Source organism: Eptatretus burgeri, chromosome 1 (assembly GCF_056783735.1).
Source record: "Eptatretus burgeri isolate ZD-2024b chromosome 1, Ebu_testis_v1, whole genome shotgun sequence".
Classification (NCBI taxonomy): Eukaryota; Metazoa; Chordata; class Myxini; order Myxiniformes; family Myxinidae; genus Eptatretus; species Eptatretus burgeri.
Window position 1 is genome coordinate 126553349 of NC_140961.1, and position 20109 is coordinate 126573457.

The following is a 20109-nucleotide window of genomic DNA, read 5'->3' on the forward strand; positions in this document are numbered from 1 at the left end:
CTTTTGAGGATGTCCTTCATTCAGCATTCGGTCGAGAGCTTCCACTGCAAGTCGACGTGATAATGTAGCTTCATCACAGAAGATGAATTTACACTCATTCAGGTGGGATGCCAAAGCCGAGCAATGTTTGATGACACATTGGCGTTTCTGTGCTTGTCAGGTTGAGTGGGATCTTAAATGTCGAATGAGTTGTTCATCCACCTTGAAGGTGGGCATCAATCCCACTGCTTGCAGCTGCCAATGAGACATGACCACTGGAACGAACCTTTGTGCGGATGAAGTTTATGAGAAATATCTTCCGTGTGCCTCCAGGAGCATCCAAGGAAGATCAATCCTCCTACTCCAGAATCAATGTGTGCCATCACCCTGTTATAAACAACCATATGATTGTCCGTAAGCTGTGGAAGAACCCGGTTATTAAGAAGTGCGATTAATTAGTGTGACCCAGTTATAAGACTTCTCTTGGAGAATTTCTCTCGCTAGTCTGTTGCCATCCTGATGTTGCTCTGGAATCGACAATTCATACACATCCAGCGTCTGGCCTCCCATTAGCTCCATTGTGTCGGCCAGAAGGATGAGTGAGTCATTGAAGATTTGTGAGTTGTAATCCATGTCTGGCCCAAAACCAATTTATGTTGGCTGAGTTTTCTGACGACAATGATTTTTCCAATACATACGTACAGGAGTCCCTGTACGTATATATTTTAATCGGGCGTTCATAAGTACTGTTACATTTGTGGGAGAGGGGTAAGATATTACCACAAGAGTAGATAGGAATGGATAGAGTAGCATGGTTTGTGTAGGAGTAGCCAGCTCGTCTCGATGTAATAAGTAGGAAGGGACATGTTAGCATAAGAATTCTTTTGTTTGAATGTGCACCATAAAGGGGGTGGTTCGTGGTAATTAGTTTGGGATTATGGTTACTACCTTCACGTGGTCCCTCCTGTAAGTCGCAAATACTACGGTATACGAAACCAAGCCTGTCATATCCGAGCCTCCACGCTGTTAGGGTTAGCAGCAGGTGGCGAGGAAACCGCCCTTTTTAGGGTGCGGCGGTGCCCATGCCGCCGACAAGTACCGTCGACCCACAATACTGCAGCTGAATGTCGAGGGCCTTACGACAAGCAAGATCAATGTCATCGAGCAGCTTGCCCATAAGAACCGGGCCCTCGTCATCCTCCTCCAAGAGACCCACTGCACCTCTGCAGATAAGCTAGTCTTTCTACACTATGCACTAGCTGGGTCTACTAAAAGCAGGAAGCACAGCCTTGCCACGTTTGTCCACGAAAGCCTGAGCTGGACTCTCATCGGTCAATCTTTGGCTGATACAGAGATTGAGTGGGTGTGCGTGGACGTTGCAAACTATAACATCATCAACGTCTACAAGCCCCCACCCACGCGGATATCCCCATCGTCGTTACCCACGTTCCCCTCCCCCAGTCTCTACGCTGGCGATTTTAATTGCCAGCACGTTGACTGGGGATATAACACCACTAGCAACGACGGAGAGTGTCTGGCTGCCTGGGCAGCAAACAACAACCTTGCCCTCCTTTACAATCCGAAGGGCGCAGCAAGTTTCCTCTCCGGACGTTGGGGAACGGGGACGAGCCCCGATCTGGCCTTCGCGAGTGTCGACCCTGACAGCCCACTACCTGACAGACGTGTGCTTGAGAAGTTCCCGCGGTCCCAACATCGACCCTCGCTTATCACTGCTCCTAAGCTCGTGGCACCTGTCCCGAGTGCACCGGTGAAGCGATGGAACTTCAGAAAGGCCGACTGGAATCGCTACAGCCTCCTTACCAACAAATCCATGACGGGTCTACCACCACCCGATACCATCAATATGGACGAGGCTTACCAGGACTTCTGCAACGCCATAACATGCGCGGCGAAGAAAGCAATCCCAGGCGGCCGCCGAAACAACTATACGCCGTGCTGGGATTCTGAGTGCGAGACCCTCTGCCGCTCCTTCCTTTGTGCCCCACTGGGCACCGCTTCCAATGTAGCCGCCACCAATCTACTCGCGCGGCTCAACCAAAGGAAGCTTGAGCGGTGGACCGAAGCCGTCAACACCATCGACTTCTCGCACTCGGGCCGCAAAGCATGGAGTATCGTTAACAACCTCACTGGCCGATCAGCACGCTCCCCTCGCTAGTGCCCCGTTTCTGCTAACGCCATTGCGACCCAGCTGGTGAAGAATGGGGTGTACGAAACGAGGGACCACAAGTCATCTCGACTTGTGGCCAATGAGGTCTCTGACCTCTGGAGGGCGGAAACACCAGACGACGAAAGTATCTCCAATGACTTTACCCCGGATGAGCTCGCCACCGCCCTCCAACTACTGAAGCCACACAAGTCTCCAGGCCCCTATCACATCTGCCCAGAACTTATACTCCATGCTGGCTCTGCGCATTCCTCTCTTCCTGCTTGCACCACCTCAAAATCCCCAAAATCTGGAGAAGAGCCCTAGTAGTCACGATCCCCAAGCCTCATAAGCCACCAGGGGACCCGAAGAGTTATCGCCCGATATCTCTCCTTTGTGTCCCCTTCAAAATCCTCGAGTGTCTTATCTACGCCCGCGTCGAACCAATTATAGATCCGCTTCTCCCTCGGGAGCAAGCTGGTTTTCGGTGCGGGAAATCTACCGTAGATCAGGTCACTCTTATGACCCAAGACATCGAGGACTGCTTTGAGGCTAAAAGAAGGCCGGTGCTGTGTTCCTCGAACTCACAGCCACCTACGATACCGTATGGCACTGCGGCCTCACCTGGAAGCTGCTACGCCTGCTCCCAAACAGGTACATGGTCCGTATGATCATGGAGCTTGTCTACAACCGAAGCTTCACCTTCACCACCGGTAGCGGACAGCGAAGCAGGTTACGACACCTTAAGAACGGCGTCCCACAGAGATCGGTCCTGGCCCCCCTCCTTTTCAATATCTACACACATGACCTGCCGAACACGGTCTCCGCAAAGTACGCATATGCGGACGACCTGGCGATCGTACACCCGGCAAGGAAGTGGGAAACACTAGAGGGGACTCTGAGCCAGGACATGTCTACTTTATCGGCATGCCTCCAGAAATGGAGATTGAAGCTCAGCGAAACCAAAACAGTGGCGGCAGCTTTCCATTTGAACAACAGGGAAGCAAAACGTGAGCTAAACGTCAACATCGATGGAAACCCCCTGTCCTTCTGCCCTGAGCCAAAATATCTTGGGGGTGACATTGGACAGGTCGCTCACGTACCGCCGACACCTGGAGTCACTACGCAAGAAGCTAACATCCCGCGCTGCTAAGATGACTGGTGGGTTCCGGCTGGGGTGCGGGCGCTGTCACGTTACGTACAGCAGCCTTTGCCCCGGTCTACTCCACTGCCGAGTACTGTGCGCCCGTCTGGTGCCACAGTGCTCATTCCCACCAGATCGACACCGCCATCAACGGCGCCTTGCGTACTGTGACCGGATGCCTGCGTCCCACACCAACAAACAACCTTTCCATCCTCGCAGGCATCCAACCCGCTGAGCTTCGCCGCAAAGAAGCCACTCTATCTCTCACTCGCCAGGCACTGGAGCTAAACCATTTGCTCCATCTCAAGCTCTCCACTTCATCAAATGAGCAGCCCCGGCGACTGAATTTGAGACACCCATTTGTGCCTGCCGCACAGTCGTTGCTGAAAAACGCCAACGACTTTAACATCAGTGCGGCCCACTGGGCGGATCACAACTGGAGCGCGGAATGGCGGACAAACTCTACTAGACTACGCGCTTTCATTCCCAACGTCGGTTCCCATACCACCAGAATGCCCTTGCCAAGACTGGCTTGGGTACGACTAAACCGTCTACGTACCGACATTGGATGATTCTGCTCAAATATGCACAGCTTGGTGTGGCACCTTCTGCGGCTTGTGAGTGTGGCGTGGAGGAACAAACCGCAGACAATGTCATCCTTGGCTGTCCCATATACCGTGCCCCAAGTGGGGCACACGGTCCGCGTGTTTTGTATGATGATACAACCCAATGGCTGCTCGGCACCTGCCCCGACATATAGCCCGGGGGCGCCGCCACAGCTCCGGGGCGGTAAAAGGCATAGACCCTCGGCCCCTGGGCGTGGCGAGAAGAAAGAGAACGGAAATCAAGATCAAGCTCGAAACGAAGAAGAAGAGGGATTATGGTTAAGGAAATTGTGTGTATAACCTCTATGTCAACCTCCACCGTGGGTGCCGGAAGACTCAGCAAGAGAGAGAATGAAAAAGCGGCGGAGCTTGGATCACCTTGAGAGTGAGAGGAGGGGCATTTGTCGCTTCCCAAGGAGCGGAGCTCCGATTCACCTCAGAGGGGCAGGGAGTGTTGCCCAGGGTGAAGAGCGAGGAGCCAAATCGGGTGGTTGGGTGTGTGAGGAGAGAACCATTGATGTGTGAGAGTTCTAACGAGGTTGGCCTGCCTGCCTGTCTTTGTCCTGTGCCCGTTCGTCCTGCCTGCCTACCTGCTTCTGCCCATTTCGTCGACCAGCATGTGTGCTTCGTCTCCTCACCGTCCTATTCATCGTCCCCTCATCGTACCTGCTTCCACCAGAGCCGAGTCACCCATTTTTTGTGCCTTTTCCCATCAGTGGCTGAGTGGTGTGTGGCACCTTAGATTTCTTTAATTCACATTGTACATAATTATTTATTATCCATTTTGTGTCCCTGTTTCTTCCCCACCCACTACCCACCGCCATATCCCTCTGCTTATCAATCATCCCTGAGTTATTGTTTGTGGGTTCAGGAATAAACCCGTTGTTTTTAAAAGCTTTACGGTTTTCGTGTTTCTCCTCATGACCCGCGCACGCGTTGTCCGCCATCAATTCAAACGTCTCCACAGGAGTTGAGCCATTCGGAACATCGCGAGATTTTAACCTCCCACGGCGCTGAGCTCAATGTTAGTTGAGCCGTCGATGCTGCAGTGCTAAACCACAATTCAGGTGGTTTTTTTTGTTTTCCCTCTTCCTTTTTCTTTTCTGCAAATGACCTTGTGGTCTAATAAATTCTGAGGTACCATTAAAATCTGGGTGCCCTAATTGTAAAAACAAACCCTATAACTGATATAAGCCTCCCCTGTCCTATTGGGGGAGGATTACCTACAAATGCTAAATTAAAGATAAAAGTCAAGTATGAAAACAGGGTAACTGCAAATAGAGAGATTGGGTGACAGTATAATTTAAAGCTGCATTTGAAAAGGGAGGGGAAGGTATTACAACTGGTTTGAAGGAGACTGTGCAATTTCTCTGCATGAAAATTATTATACTTTATACACATGAGCTGTTACCTTCTTCTTTCGGCTGCTCCCGTTAGGGGTCGCCACAGCGGATCATCCGTTATGATCCGCATAATGATTTGGCACAGGTTTTACGCCGGATGCCCTTCCTGACGCAACCCTGGTCGCCTCTTACGACACAGGGATATGGTACACCTATTCTAACCGGGGCATACACCGGGCCCAGTACACTGGTACTCACTTCGCCGACCTCGGAAGGATGACAGGCTGAGTCAGCCTCCTGGTGTGTATTAATTCAAGCGGCCAACGGAGCTTGAACTCAGGACCTTTTGGATCCCAAGCCGCTACACGAACCACTATGCCAACACCAGGCTGTCACATGAGCTGTTACCAATTAATCTAATCATTAATTTATTTTTAAAGCTCCAATCAATGTGAAATTAACTCCAACTGCACTGGGAGGTAGGGGGGTTGGGGGTTGGGAGTCCCCCCACCCCTCGACATCTTTCGCAATTTTTTTGCAACCACTGGGGAATTTGAATTTCTCCTTTCATGACTTTTCCTCAATTCTCCATCTCCAAGATATTTCCAAATTTTGCCTGTTATATGTTCAGAAATGTCAAATTCATGAAAAGCCATCATTTGCAAATTCATAACTTATGCAAATTGAAACATTCACCCAAAATAAGTGAAGATTATGACTTTCAATTACGCAATAATTAGACAAATTAACATATTACGGGAAAAAAAATTACCATTGCTTCATTACGTGATGATATATGCGTGTGCAAATTTTCAAGTTCATCGGATCATCGACAGCCGAGATCTGGGGAGGGGTGGGGGCTGCCCCACCCCCCTCCCCCCGCCCTCAAAATCAACCAGTTCAGTTAGGGTTAAATTGATTGCATGTAAAAGGCTGATATCGATAACTTATACCTTGCTTCCTTTCATGAGAGCCCAGGTTGAAATTGTGCTGCCCTGACCCAGGTTCTCCCACAGCCAGCATGTGATTGGCTATTGGAGCCGAGTGAAAAGCTCACGTTTCCATCGACGAGGAATTTTTGACAGTTGCGGACAATACTTCCTCAACAAGCCACAAGTAAAGACAGACAGGGTAGACACTATATATTTTTTGGCTTATCAGAATCATAATTGGTCTTTGGCACCTATAAAAGCATGGTAGGAAAGAAGACAAAACATGAGTAACCACACTTTACTGAGAGCACTCCTTCCTGATATTCTCCTTCTCACATAATTTCCCCTCCTGTGCGGTCGGAATAGTATCTGCACGACGAAAAGAGTGCCAATGACAGTATAATTTATGGGTCAGTGGGTGGTGTGAATTGTGTGAGAAGGAGAAGAACATCAGGAGAACTCAGTAAGTGTGGTTACCCCATATGGTCTTTTTTTTAAGCAGGAAGTATCAAAAACATCACATCTGGAGATCAATAACGTTTGTTGAAAAACAACAGGACATGACAAGAAAATATGACACAAGTTACCATTCTGTATGTGGTTGGGCTATCTGAGAAAGTGAGAAGATTCTTCTCAAAGTTTGGCATTGTAACATCATATAAACCCTCCAGAATTTGTCGCAGCCAGTTAGTTCATGTTAAGGAAAAAAATCTAGAAGGATAAGAAATGCGACTTTGTGTACGGCATCAGATGTGGAGACCTATCATGTGCTGAGACCTACATATGAGAAACTCGGCAAACCCTAAGGCCTGTATGAACCCACATCGTCGTCCAGCTTATGAAGAGGATTTGAACTCTGCTGTATATGTGCACTTGGACCTGCATGGTCACAGCCTTGATAGCAATCAAGAGGTCATCTTAGACAGAGAAAAAAAAAGTGGTTTGCTGGAAGTGTAAAGGAAGCCGTTTGGGAAAGAGCTGAATCACCATCTCTCAAAAGGAGTGGTTTGCGATTTCATCTCTCTTATACATGGGACAAGTCAATAACATCTCTTCCACGCCCTCGGCCACCGTCACATGATGCCCAGATTGGTCCACAGCCCAACTCACCTCACCATCGGCGGATGTCTCATGGCGAGTCTCAAGCTTCTTCTTCACTTCATCATCTGCCATGATGAAGGTGAGTGGCGACTCGCTGAAACGTCGGCTTTACCGATGAGCGAGTCCAGCTTTTTTTCCAATTACAAGTTTTTAGATCCTCGTGGAGGATCTCTCAGTCTTACTCACGTTGTTGTTCTTCATCTTCTTGTGGACTTTTTTGTTTCACAGCCTACAGTTTTCATCAAAACATCCTGAAACTTGTCATATGTATGTAAAAATACCCTGCGCAGACAGTAACCATCTCCGAATTTGAAAATTCCTCCAAGAAAAAAAATTATGACATCAAAATATCTCCACGAATGGAAATCGCCAAAAAAATTATCTCCGAAACTAGGCAAGCTTTTTGAATTCTGTTTGCAGGAATCGAACAGGGCATTAAGGTCCTGTCACACCTTGACGATTTAGCCAGCGTATGCCGACGTATGAAAAATTTGTCTAAAACGCTAGCACACATCGAATACGTTATGGGTAACTTTTGTATTCCTTAAGAGCACGCTGAAGCACGCTGGCATACGTCATAGTACGCCAAGCTCGTCGACAAATTTTAAGCATGCTCAAAATTTTCCGACGTGCTCGGCGTATGACTCACACGTTCCGCATATGCTGGCCATAAGTTGTAGGCACGTTATGCGATCGTTGACACATGCTACTTGTAAGTTACTCATAAGTCGAAACACGTCGAGGTAATGTTTAGCTACCCGAAACATTTCTAACCTATGAGTAACGTGCTTTGAACCTATGTGTAACGTATCTCCAACACATATTGACGTATGTAGACGTATTTGATTGACGTCTTCCAGACGACCACAGAACTTACTGAACGTGTTTCTAACTTACAGCTACCGTATAATGGCGTGTTGACAGCGTTTAGGGGAATTGGTATATAAAAATGGGGTTCACAGGAGGAACCCGTCAGTGTTCCAGACTCCATGTTGAGCAGATGTCCATGTCAGTAGTAGGTGAGCGTGGTGGTGGTGGTAGTAGTAGTAGTAGTAGTAGTAGTAGTAGTAGTAGTAGTAGTAGTAGCAGCAGGTCCATGTCAGTAGTAGTAGGTGAGCGTGATGGGGAGGGTGTGGGTGATGATGGATCCTCTTTGCGTCCGCGTCCACGGCCAGGAGACTTTTTGGCAGCATTCTTCAAAGTTTTCTTCGGCATGAATATGATGTTGACACTTCGATATCGAGCTTGGTTATGATTAAAATCATCGAGCGGCAGCGTCCATTTAAATAGTCGAGCGGCAGTGATTTAAATCGTTGAGCGGCAGCCGATTAAAAGGCTACGGCCACATGATCGTCGGCGATATGCTGCCGCGCTATGCATATGTTAGACTATCGTTGGGCATACGTTGTGAACGCCGACAGCACGCTAAGCATTCGTTGTTAAAAGTTATCTAAAAGTTATCGAAACGTTCTGTGTATGTTACTAATACGTTATGCATACGTCCAACTCGTTATGAATATGCCCAAAACTGAAAAAAACATCAATAGTTCAGCGTAGAAAAACATTTAAAAAAAATAAATGCCGAAGAAAACTTCGAAGAATGCAGCAAAGAAGTCTCCTGGCCGTGGCCGAGACGCGGACGCAAGGAGGATCCATCATCACCCACACCCTCCCCATCATGCTCAGCGACTTCTACTGACATGGACCTACGACTACTACTACGACTCACACGCTCACCTACTACTACTACTGATACTACTGACATGGACATCTACTCACCATGGAGTCTGAAACACTGAGGGGTTCCTCCTGTGAACCCCATTTTTATATACCAATTCCCCTAAACGCTGCCAATACGCCATTATACGGTAGCTGTAAGTTAGAAACATGTTCAGTAAGTTCTGTGGTCGTCCGGAAGACTTCAATTAAATACGTCTACATACGTCAATATGCGTTGGATATACGTTACATATAGGTTCAAAGCACGTTACTCATAGGTTAGAAATAAGTTTCGGGTACGCTAAACATTACCTCGACGTGTTTCGACTTATGAGTAACTTACAAGTAACGTGTGTCGACGTGTGTCAACGATCGCATAACGTGCCTACAACTGATGGCCAGCGTATGCGGAACGTGTGCGTCATACACTGGCATACGTCGACAAATTTTGAGCATGCTTAAAATTTGTCGAAGAGCTCGGCGTACGACGACGTATGCCAGCGTGCTTCAGCATGCTCTTAACGTGTACAAAATTTACCCATAACGTATTTGACGTGTGCCAGCGTATTCGACAAATTTTTCATACGTCGGCATACGCTGGCTAAAACGTCAAGGTGTGACAGGGCATGACGGTGATGTTGACACTTCGATGTCTAGTGCGGTTATGATTTAAATCGTTGAGCGGCAGCCTATTAATAGCCTACACCACATGATCGTCAGCGATACGCTGCCGCACGCTATGCATAAGTTAGACTATCGTTGGGCATACGTTGTGAACCCCGACAACACGTTAAGCTTTCGTTGATATGTTATCTATAAGTTATCGAAACGTTCTGTGTACGTTACTAATACGTTATGCATACGTCCAACTCGTTATGAATTCGCCTAAAACTGAAAAAAAAAACATCAATAGTTCAGCGTACGCCAGCGTTTTACATACATTTTGATACGTTGCCATACGCTGGCTAAAACGTCAAGGTGCGACAGGGCCCTCAGCAGAGGTGAATTTCCACACATATGATATATAACAATGACGTCATATCAATTTTTATGATGTCATTCCTATTTTTTGACATTTTTTGTTTCACAACCCAGAGTTTTATCGGATCTTCGTGAAACTTGCCATGTATATGCAGAAAGCCCACGCGCAGGCAGTAACCATCTCCGATTTTGGAAATTCTTCCGAGAAAAAAAGTTGATGTCATAATATCACCGCGAATGGAAATTGCCTATACCATTATCTCCAAAACTAGGCAAGCTGTTTGAATTTTGTTTGCGGGCATCAAGCCAGGCAATAGCACAGATAATTTATCGCAAACCTGATACATCACAATGACGTCATATTCGTTTTTATGACGTCATCATTAATAGGACGAGGATCTTTGCTCATTTGAGCTTGTTTCTGTTATAATTTGACTGGATAAATAATAACCTGCATCGATGTCGATGGATTGTTCACAACTTATATCTTGGGACCTCATATGTGATTTCTCCCAGCCATGGTTTCAATTGTGATGTGCGATATTGCCACCAGCACCCTTATGGCCCAAATGTGACCTTTATATGATGTATAACCATATTCCTAAGGTCCGTGAGCATTGTAATACTCGCCAGAGGGATATTTGGAGAAAATTTGACGTACTTACGCATGGACGGTTATCAGCCAACAGTCGCTGGTCCACACACCTATCGGAAGTAAAAATATACCCATCAGAGATGGGGAATCCCCCGCCATTGAAAAATAATTGAAATCAGATAAGCGTTTTTCCATTTATTACAAAAAACGTTTTTTTCAAGATGGCCACCCCAGTCGGCCATCTTGGATCCAGCCACGCCCAAAATCAATAGGGTTCTTCCTTTTCAGGTGGTACATGTGTGACCCAAATTTCAAATCGATATGGCGAACGGTTTATGAGTTATCACACTCACAGCTATAAATGTTGATGCCCAGCCGGACAGACGACCCGGGTGACAACAATATCCCCCTTCCGCCACGCGGCGGGGGATAAAAATACATATATTTTAAGCAGTTATCCAGTTCTGTCAACTCGGAATCGACTTCTGGTGATATTCATGATCAGATGTGTCCAAACATCGCTAGACTGCATTGCTTTCCGAAGCTCTGGCAGAAACAGTTGAGTTGCAGCCTTTACCCCATCCATTGGGGATGTGTTCAATTACCAATAAGCTTGATATCGCTTGCCACGCCAGTCATTCCTCATCAACTTTCGTTGGAGTGCTTGTTTGAGTGCTTAAAATAAAGCAAGCCACTTGGCGATGGCTCTGGTAGCTGATTGGTAACGGAACACACTCCAAGCATATGCAAAGTCTGCTTCTTCCTCTTCTTCCCTCAACCATACCCAGCATGGTTGACTTCTCCAAACTCGTTTTCTGCAAGCATGATGTGTCCAAAGCATAACCGTTTCTGTTTTAGCATCAGTGCTTCGAATATAAATGGTCAAATTTCTTCAAGCACTGATTTGTTTGTTCTTCTTGCAATCCATCAAATTAAAATTATTCTCCAACACCATACTCTTCCTTCCTTTTTCACTGTCCATGACTCGCATGGATGCATTGCAACTGTAAATACCAGATTATTCACCAGCCTCCTCTTGGTTTGTTTTGTCACATCTTTGTCTTTCCAGATCTTTGTCACTCCCGACACTGCCGTTTCCCCCAATGTAAACTGTCTATCGATTTATCATCTACAATCTGCACTCACTTAAATCTTCGAATCCAGGAAGATGAAACTTTACGCTATTTCCACATGATCATCTCCAAATCTGAACACATCGATCTTCTCAGTTGACAATATTTTTGTCTTTTTTTTAGGTTTAAATAAAGAGACCCGCTTTTTCACTTTACTCCTTCACTGTCTGCAGAGGACTCATCAAGTCCTCTCTACTTTCTGCCAACAGAGTGGTATCATTAGCACACATCTTCAGGTTGTTGATACATCTTCCTTCAATCCTGACTCCAGCCTCTGTCATCCAAGTTATAACCACAAAGTAATCAGTCAATTCCATCTGTCAGTTAAAAGCTAGAGGTTGTGGTATTCGTAAGCATCAGTAAATGCCTGAAAAAGAATGATTAAAATTTATGGTTACATGTTATAAGTTTAGTTTTGCATGGATTGGTAAATTGTAATATAAACTGATTGATATGAGCCAATTTTGACTGTGTATGGCAGTATTGTATTGTAAACTGCCTGGTGAGATTCGTGAAGGTACTGCAACGTTATCAGACGAAACTTCCAGTATGGACTAGAATCGTATTTGCTGGAAGGCACTGGATTGTTCTGTTATACTATATAAACCCACGAGAGAGAGAGAGAGAGAGGTACAGAGCGACGGGTGACGTGTGACGATCCGTGAGTTTTGATCGTCTCCGTGCTTGATTTAACTCTGATGAGTGAACAAGGTGTTAATGTCCAGAGTGGTTGTAAACGCATGGAGCCAAATATAATCAGGTTGATTAAAACTCACGAAGATTGTGGATATGGAAAGAATTCCTTTGAGCTCTTTAATCATACTGGGCATTATTATATTAATATGCTAAGCTATATTTTGTGGACGTATCTCCTCCGAAACTGCCACATGGATTGTCGCCACTTTCGGCATGCGGGTGCTCTGTGGTCTGATGTACAGCATAGGCTATGTGAGATCGTGCCAGATGGGCAGGTTTGTGAATTTTTGGCGATTTTCTAATTTTTACATTTGTTTGCATGGTGATGTGTGACATCACCGCTGAGAAGCGTAATGATGTCATGACATCATCGGTCATTCGCTGACGTCAGTACATCTGTCGTTGACAGACTGTCACCGCTGAGAGGCGTAATGCCACTCCTAGAAAACAGCGTCTGCAATGTAAAACCCTCTTCTGCATATGCTGACTACCTCAGAAGATGAATTTGACACAAAAAATGTAACAAGAAACATTGTATATCAAGAAATTCTATAAATCACATTGTGAACACTGGATATATTGACGTCCTAACGAACCCTCACTTTAGAAACCGCGCGGAGCATGGGTTTGGCTAGTTGTATGTAATGGTGAACTTCTTCATTTGACTTTGTATCTGTTTATTTGAAACAAATTTCAAAAATGTTACGCTGTTCATGTGATCAGTGAAACGTCACTCAGAAGTCACAGAAACCAACTGACAAAGATCCATTCCAGTGGTAGCCAAGAGGTACGTTCGTTCAGACTCGTGAATCTCAAATCTTGGATTGCAGAACGGGCTGGGTTTGGCACCACCAACAACATACGTACACGAAAGGGAAGGAAACCCCAAGGTGTGTACCATCCAATGATAATGGCATAATGATAATATTAACAAGAGGACTTGCAGGATGGCCTAGTTATGCATACTCTCCTCTAAATTGTCTAGCCTGGGTTTGAATCCTGACCCAACTATAAACCGTTATCCCGGTGTTTCACAGTAAAGGTGATTCATCAATGTGTGTGCGTTCCTTGGATGGATGCTAAACTGGCATCCCATCTGCCAGCAATAGCTGGTGGACTTAAAGATCCTATAGTGTCCTTCACGTAGAGTAGCTGAGCTATCGCAGCACCCTGAACAAATTACAAATTCCTGCCTTAACCTTCGTCAAACATCAAGCCTGGCCAGCTGGTTCGTGAAAGGCTTGGACCCAGCTTTCCCCAGCCAACTCCACAATAAACTTGGGAATAATTGTGGCTGTTAAGGAATAAGAATATTAACAAACCGCCGTCCGCATGGTGCGCACTTACACGTGACACTCTTCACCCCCCCCCCCCCTCCCACTCCCAGTTGCTCCCGTAGGGAGTGGGTGTTTCTAGTTATAGACAAATTTGCTAAATTTGACAAATTACAGCTGTTGTAATTTTCACCTTTTGGCTTAAAATGTTCTTAATTTGAATAAAAATTTAAAATCTCCAATCGTTTTATCTCATATTTTGGTGACGATGGCGAACTCCAGTAGAAGCCCTGCATATTCATGGTGTGTACTGTCCACGGGTGTGACTTCTCTTGGGCCTTGCACAACCATCACATCACAATCTCGACATCACATCACAAGTCTGGCCAGCCTTACAAGTCAAGTCTGTGATCTGAAGTACACTGCTCGACCCATGAGAAAAGCGTGATCTGAAAAGTGATTTCAGATCTTGAATGTGTTTTCTTTCCTTGTGATGAGCTGATATCTCGATCTTAATATTTTGTGACCTTGCTGTTATCCTGCCAACTCAGGGTTTCTAATAGATGCCAAAGAAGAAATAGGATTATCACAAGCCAAAAAATGGCATCTCTCCTTTCGGTTCAACTCAAAAAGTATATGCCCACTTGTCACCTGATTGGCCGGCTTTCATCCCACCGTGCGTCTGCACGCTTTGGATAAACCGCACTCGCTCACTTTGACAGCTCAAACCTGGATGGGTAAATTACATGTAAATGCAGTACAAGTGGCAGCATGGTTTTCCACCAAGGTTGAGTGGTTGGTCATCCTTAAAGTTTACTTCTTTTTTTCTTTTTTTTTTAACAGTGATCTCAGGCTCATGGAAGAGCTTGTACATAAATCACATTCAGAACAAAGACAGCAGACATCAGTGCACTTTTCGATGAATTACAAGGTTGCAAGTAAATTATGGACAAACACATATGGTATATTAGACACAGGTGGAGGCCATTCAGCCCATAATGCCTGCACCACATCAACACCATACCAATATATCAACACCAGATCCAAATAAGAAGAAAAATAAAATCACATTCCCTAGATAAGATGATGAGCTTGGGGTTCAGATGGCAATACTAACAGGCCAACCTAAACCAGAGCAGGCCAATACTTTAAAGTTCATTTTGTTAATTTACTGACAGCTTTCCCAATTATAAATGTTTAAAATGTATACTCTAAAATAATGCCATAAAAGGTGCAAAAGTGATTAAAAACAGGACAACAAAAATATTTTTAAAAGAGCAAATCAGAGGGAATTAAAAAAAGAAGATCAGAAAAACCATAGCAAACAATTAATCGTTATCTTTTCTCCATCCTCCAAATAACATCCTCACCAACCTTCAACGTCTTCACAGCCACGGTGAGATTGTACCTCTTCCACACACCCTCGTAAACCTCGCCATATTGTCCACCTCCAAGTTTGTGCTTCATGGTGATGTCCGTGCGCTCAATTTCCCACTTGTCTTGGATGGGAGAGACGCCATACACTGTTGGTTTATTACGTTTGGGTGCCGGATAGTGCAATGTAGTGATCAGACCATCAGCCACTGTGGAATGGTGGTGCACCAACTCTGCCAAAGTTCCAAAGCGGCTTTCAGCTGTTACATATACCTTGGAAGAAAAAACAAATGAAATAAATATATCTTATTGAGAAGACCTTGGAGGAACAAAGGAAGAACACACAGCAATGACTCAATAAATAACCTTCCATTTGTGGCATCATCAAAAAAATAAAGACATAAAGATAGGGTAATCCCTGATGAAGGCTACTCTGGTCGAGACTCGGAAACAGGTCTGTCTTTTGCCATCTTATTTCAGTAGGTCGTCTTTTTGGTACTTTTACATAGCATGCATTCTTCATATTCCAAGGAGTTTTGAAATGCAGTGCCTATTTTACCATGTATATTAAAAGCCAAATTTAAATGACTGAATCCAGTTCTGGTAAGCTGCTAACCATCACAATGACATTCAATATATATATATATATATATATATATATATATATATATATATATATATATATATATATATATATATATATATATATATATATATATATATATATCAATCACAGAAAAAAGAAAAATCACGCCATAACGCATTCTCACCTTTCCATCGGAGGCAGTGTTGATACGGTAATGATAGACCCGGCCCTCATACCGCAACGAGATGGAGAGCTGTCCAGGGCTGCTCTCGCTCTCCCTCACGAGAAAGGAACCGTTAATGCCACTGCTGAGCAAGTATTCAGCAGCGTTACGTGAGATGGGTCCATGAAACCAAGGATGCTTCTCGAGGCTGCTAACAGGGCTGATGTAGTTGCTCGGTACCCAACCCTGCCCGTTGCGAGAGTGTACTTCGCACCACTCACGGTTAGTGTTGTAGCGGATCACCCGCAGTTTCTCTCCTGAGAATGGCAGCAAAAATGTGCATATAAAATGCAAAAAGCACGCCTGTAAAATTTATATGTCACAATAATCATCCTCAAACTCAGACCCTCATTTTCTAAATGATAATTGCAAGAGTATGGATGAAGATTGTCATTTAGTTGCAGTGTCTACATGGTATCTGCAAGCAAGACTGTCATGCAGGTTGTATTTTTTTTTGGAATATAATCTCCTTTTGTTGGCAATAAATTTTATTACAGGATATAAAAGGGCTTGAAGTTCAGCATTCCAAAGGGGCATGACCAAACTGGCCTTGAGATATATTTGGCAATAAAAACGAATTTAGGGCATTTCTGAATCGAGAAAGCATCAAGCATAAACAACTACTACGACTACGACGACTACTACTACTACAACCCCCATCCTCCTACACCAATTAGTACGACGATGACTGCACTTTCTACGGCGACTTCTAATGCTGCTCGTGCTACTGCTACTACTACTACTACTACTGCTACTCATCATCGTACGGCTACAACTACGATTACTCACACAAATACTATGACTATTATTGCTCTTCTGCCTCCTACTACTACTACCCCCCCTCCTTACATGGTATCCCTCCTTCTCATACTCCTTATATTCCTGCAACTGCTACTCCAACTGCTCTTCCTCCTCCCCTTCAAAATACTCCACCTCCTCGTCCTCCTGCACTACGAGTACTCCTTCTCCTCCTCCTCCTCCTCCGAATACTGATCATATTACTCCTAATACAGTTACTCATACTCCTACCCCTCCTCATACCACTGCTACTACTTATCTTCCTAATCCTCTGACTACTGAACTGCTATTCTTGCCACTGCTACTCCTACTGCTCCTCCTTCTTCCACAACTGATATTCCTTATACTACGACTACTGATATTCCTCCTTGTAATACTGCGACTGATACTCCTCCTTGTAATACTGCGACTGATACTCCTCCTTGTAATACTGCGACTGATACGCTTCCTTGTAATACTGCTACTGATACTCCTCCTTGTAATACTGCAACTGATACTCTTCCTTGTAATACTGCTACTGATACTCCTCCTTGTAATACTGCTACTGATACGCTTCCTTGTAATACTGCAACTGATACTCTTCCTTGTAATACTGCTCCTGATACTCCTTCTTGTAGTACTGCAACTCCTGATAATACTGCCACTCCTCCTACTACTAGTACTCCCCTCCTCCCACTGCCACCCCTCCTCCTCCTGCAAAAATTCCTCATCCTCCTCCTCCTCCTCCTCCTCCTCCCAAAACGATGACAACTGCTCATCATCCGCCCCCCACCCTTCCTCCCAAAACTCCTCCTCCAACTAAGACTCCTCTTCCACCTCCCAATACTCATTCTCCCACTGCAACTTCTAAAACTTACTACTACTAGTACTGCTATGATGACTACTAATACTCCTGTTACTACGTCAACCACCAATACTCCAACTAACGCTCCCCTCCTCCTCCTCTGACTAATAATCCTTTTCTTTTCCTCCTCTTCCTCCTACTCCTCCTCCTCCATCCCCCTCCCAAAACTACACTGCCTCCTCCTCCTCCCCCTCCTCCTCCCACTATGACTGTTGCTATTCCTCCACCTTCTATAGTACTCCTACAACTACCCCAAATCATCTTTTTGCTACTCCTACTACTCATCCTCCTCTTCCTCTAATACTATTAACTAATATTCCTTAACCTCATCCTCTAAAACTACCCCCCCCCCCCACTGCTAATTCTACCTCTTTCAACTATGACTACTAATCCTGCGACTACTACTACTATTACTACTCCTGCTGCTGCTGCTACTCCTATGACTACAACTCTAACTCCTCCAACTGTTATTCCTCCTCCTGCTACTAGTACTCCCCCTACTCCCCAAAATTACAAGGAAAACTGCTCCTCCTCCTCCTCCACCTCCTCCTCATCCTTTTACTCTCCACCCCCCCCCCATCCCAAAACTCCTTCTCCTTATCCCAAAACTCCTACGAATACTCCTCCACCTCTAACCCCGACTACAACAATTCCTCCTTCCCTCCAAATACTTCTACTCCTCCTACTATTCCACCTCATGCTACTACTCCTCCTCTTCCTACTACTACTGCTGCTCACCCTTATATTCCTCCTCATCCTGCCACTCCAACTAATCCTCCTCCTCCTCCTCCTCCTCCTCATATTCTTGCTACTCCTTACTTGGAAGATTTACGCTGGGCGCTACGGCTTCGCCATGCTTGGTCCATGGCATGGACATTTCTTTCATTTTTTAATCTGATCAGGTTGTCTCTTCCTCGTCCTCATCTTACTCCAGCTCATACTCCTTCTCCTCCTCCACCACCACTCATTTCCGGGAGTCGTTACATTGATGGTATTGAAGGCAACGCAACACACACAAAAGAAGCATGCCCTTAACATCGATCTTTTGAAACGGAAACGCTACAGCAATACGAAAAATGACGTGACCAAGTGTGTGGTCAATCTATCTCAGGTGCTTTCTGATACCAAGGAGGTTGTCTTCACCCATGGTTACAGTTTTGGAATTCCCCAAGCAAACTTCAAAAGAGAGAAGGTGTTTGTTAAGTTCGAGCTCTTTTATACCCAAATGGCTCCTCATACACCAGTTTCTAAGGAAGAATCTGACTTTTTGAAGGCCTGACTGGCTGACCTTGCACACGTTTCTTGTCGAATGCCAAATGATGTGTCCGACTTCCACAGGGAACGTGAATGTCTGGCAGCTGTGTAAGGCCTCAGGGTTAACCAAGACACACTTACATTCAAACCTGACAAAGGATCTGGAGTAGTAATTATGAACAAGTGTGAACATGAGGTTCTGAAAGACCAATCCAAATTTAAACTACTTGGCGATGCAGTTCGTTATGATCGCACAGCGTTGCTGTAACGCAAGTTACGAATTGTCATGTGATGTATGTGAGCAAATCTGTCCACATGGCTCAAAGTGCTCACGGATGTATGGTTTTCTTAAAATAGACGAAGAATGTGTTTCATTGTATCCAATCCTTTCAATGATGGGCTCTGCACAACACAAAATGACTAAGTGGTTGGGTAAAATACTGCAGCCATATGATTTGTCAATTCTCCAACATGCGACTTTCAAGATGGTGTATGAATGCTAAATGAGGCGTTTTGCACGTGTGTGTGTGTGTGTGCGTGTGCGTGTGCGTGTGCGTGTGCGTGTGCGTGTGCGTGTGTGTGTTACACAGACTCGGGTCTGCTCGCCGGGCACTTTTAACCTGCTGATGCTCACGCAGAATGTGCACTTCAGTTAGTCTGTTGAACAACTTTCAGCATATCAATAAAATAGTGGCAATTTCGAAATGGGAAACCATAATTGTTCTGTTCCTGAATGCAAACCAGACTCAAGAAAATATCCTCGATCTAGGGGCGTCGGGTTCGTACCATTTACTGTTAGTACATTCTAGCATTGTTTGTACATTGTGTTAAACACGAGCCTGTCCATTCGGGCCTTGCACCGACCCACGTGAATCGGGAGTTTTGCAGTACGAGCAGGTTCCCGTTCGGCGAGCCGAGGAAGTTAGCCATTCATTGTGCAGAGGCACAGTCCTTTCTCTCAGGTACTTTCCCAAGTATTTTTGGCTTCTTTCAGAAGCATGGTGAGCCATTCCAGGTAACAATCCTTAACCCAGACACATAGTTCATTTTATTTTCTCTCAAACCTTTCAGCTTCCTGTGGTTTCTGGGCATGCGCACCAAGCATTTTAGGGCAGATTACGTCATTTTGAAAGTGGCGTATTATACGATCAAAGACTCATTCACCTTTGCCAAAGCAATGCGCGAGCTAGAGTTGGAGAGCAAAGTTGTGACTATGTGCTCATTTGACAATGAGATTATTCAATGATCAAACGTTCCACTTGAGGAAGCCATCAAACTGTGTGTACACTCGCTATTCCAAAGCAACCTTAAAGCACCATCAATTTCGGAATCGGTCTTTGTGGAACTCATAAACATTGCCACAT

The 20109-nt window shown here is 45.2% G+C and overlaps 1 protein-coding gene across 2 annotated transcripts in view; it reads right to left on the reverse strand.

Annotated features, from left to right (window-relative positions):
* LOC147035371 (uncharacterized) overlaps positions 1–20109 on the reverse strand; it is a 73097-nt gene that overhangs the window by 13825 nt on the left and 39163 nt on the right. For both annotated transcript variants that reach the window (XM_085897145.1, XM_085897153.1), the window contains exons 3-4: positions 15811–16106; positions 15041–15313 (exon numbers count right to left, since the gene is read on the reverse strand). In XM_085897145.1, coding sequence (XP_085753271.1) covers positions 15041–15313; positions 15811–16106 — 569 coding nt within the window. The remainder of the gene's footprint in view (positions 1–15040; positions 15314–15810; positions 16107–20109) is intronic.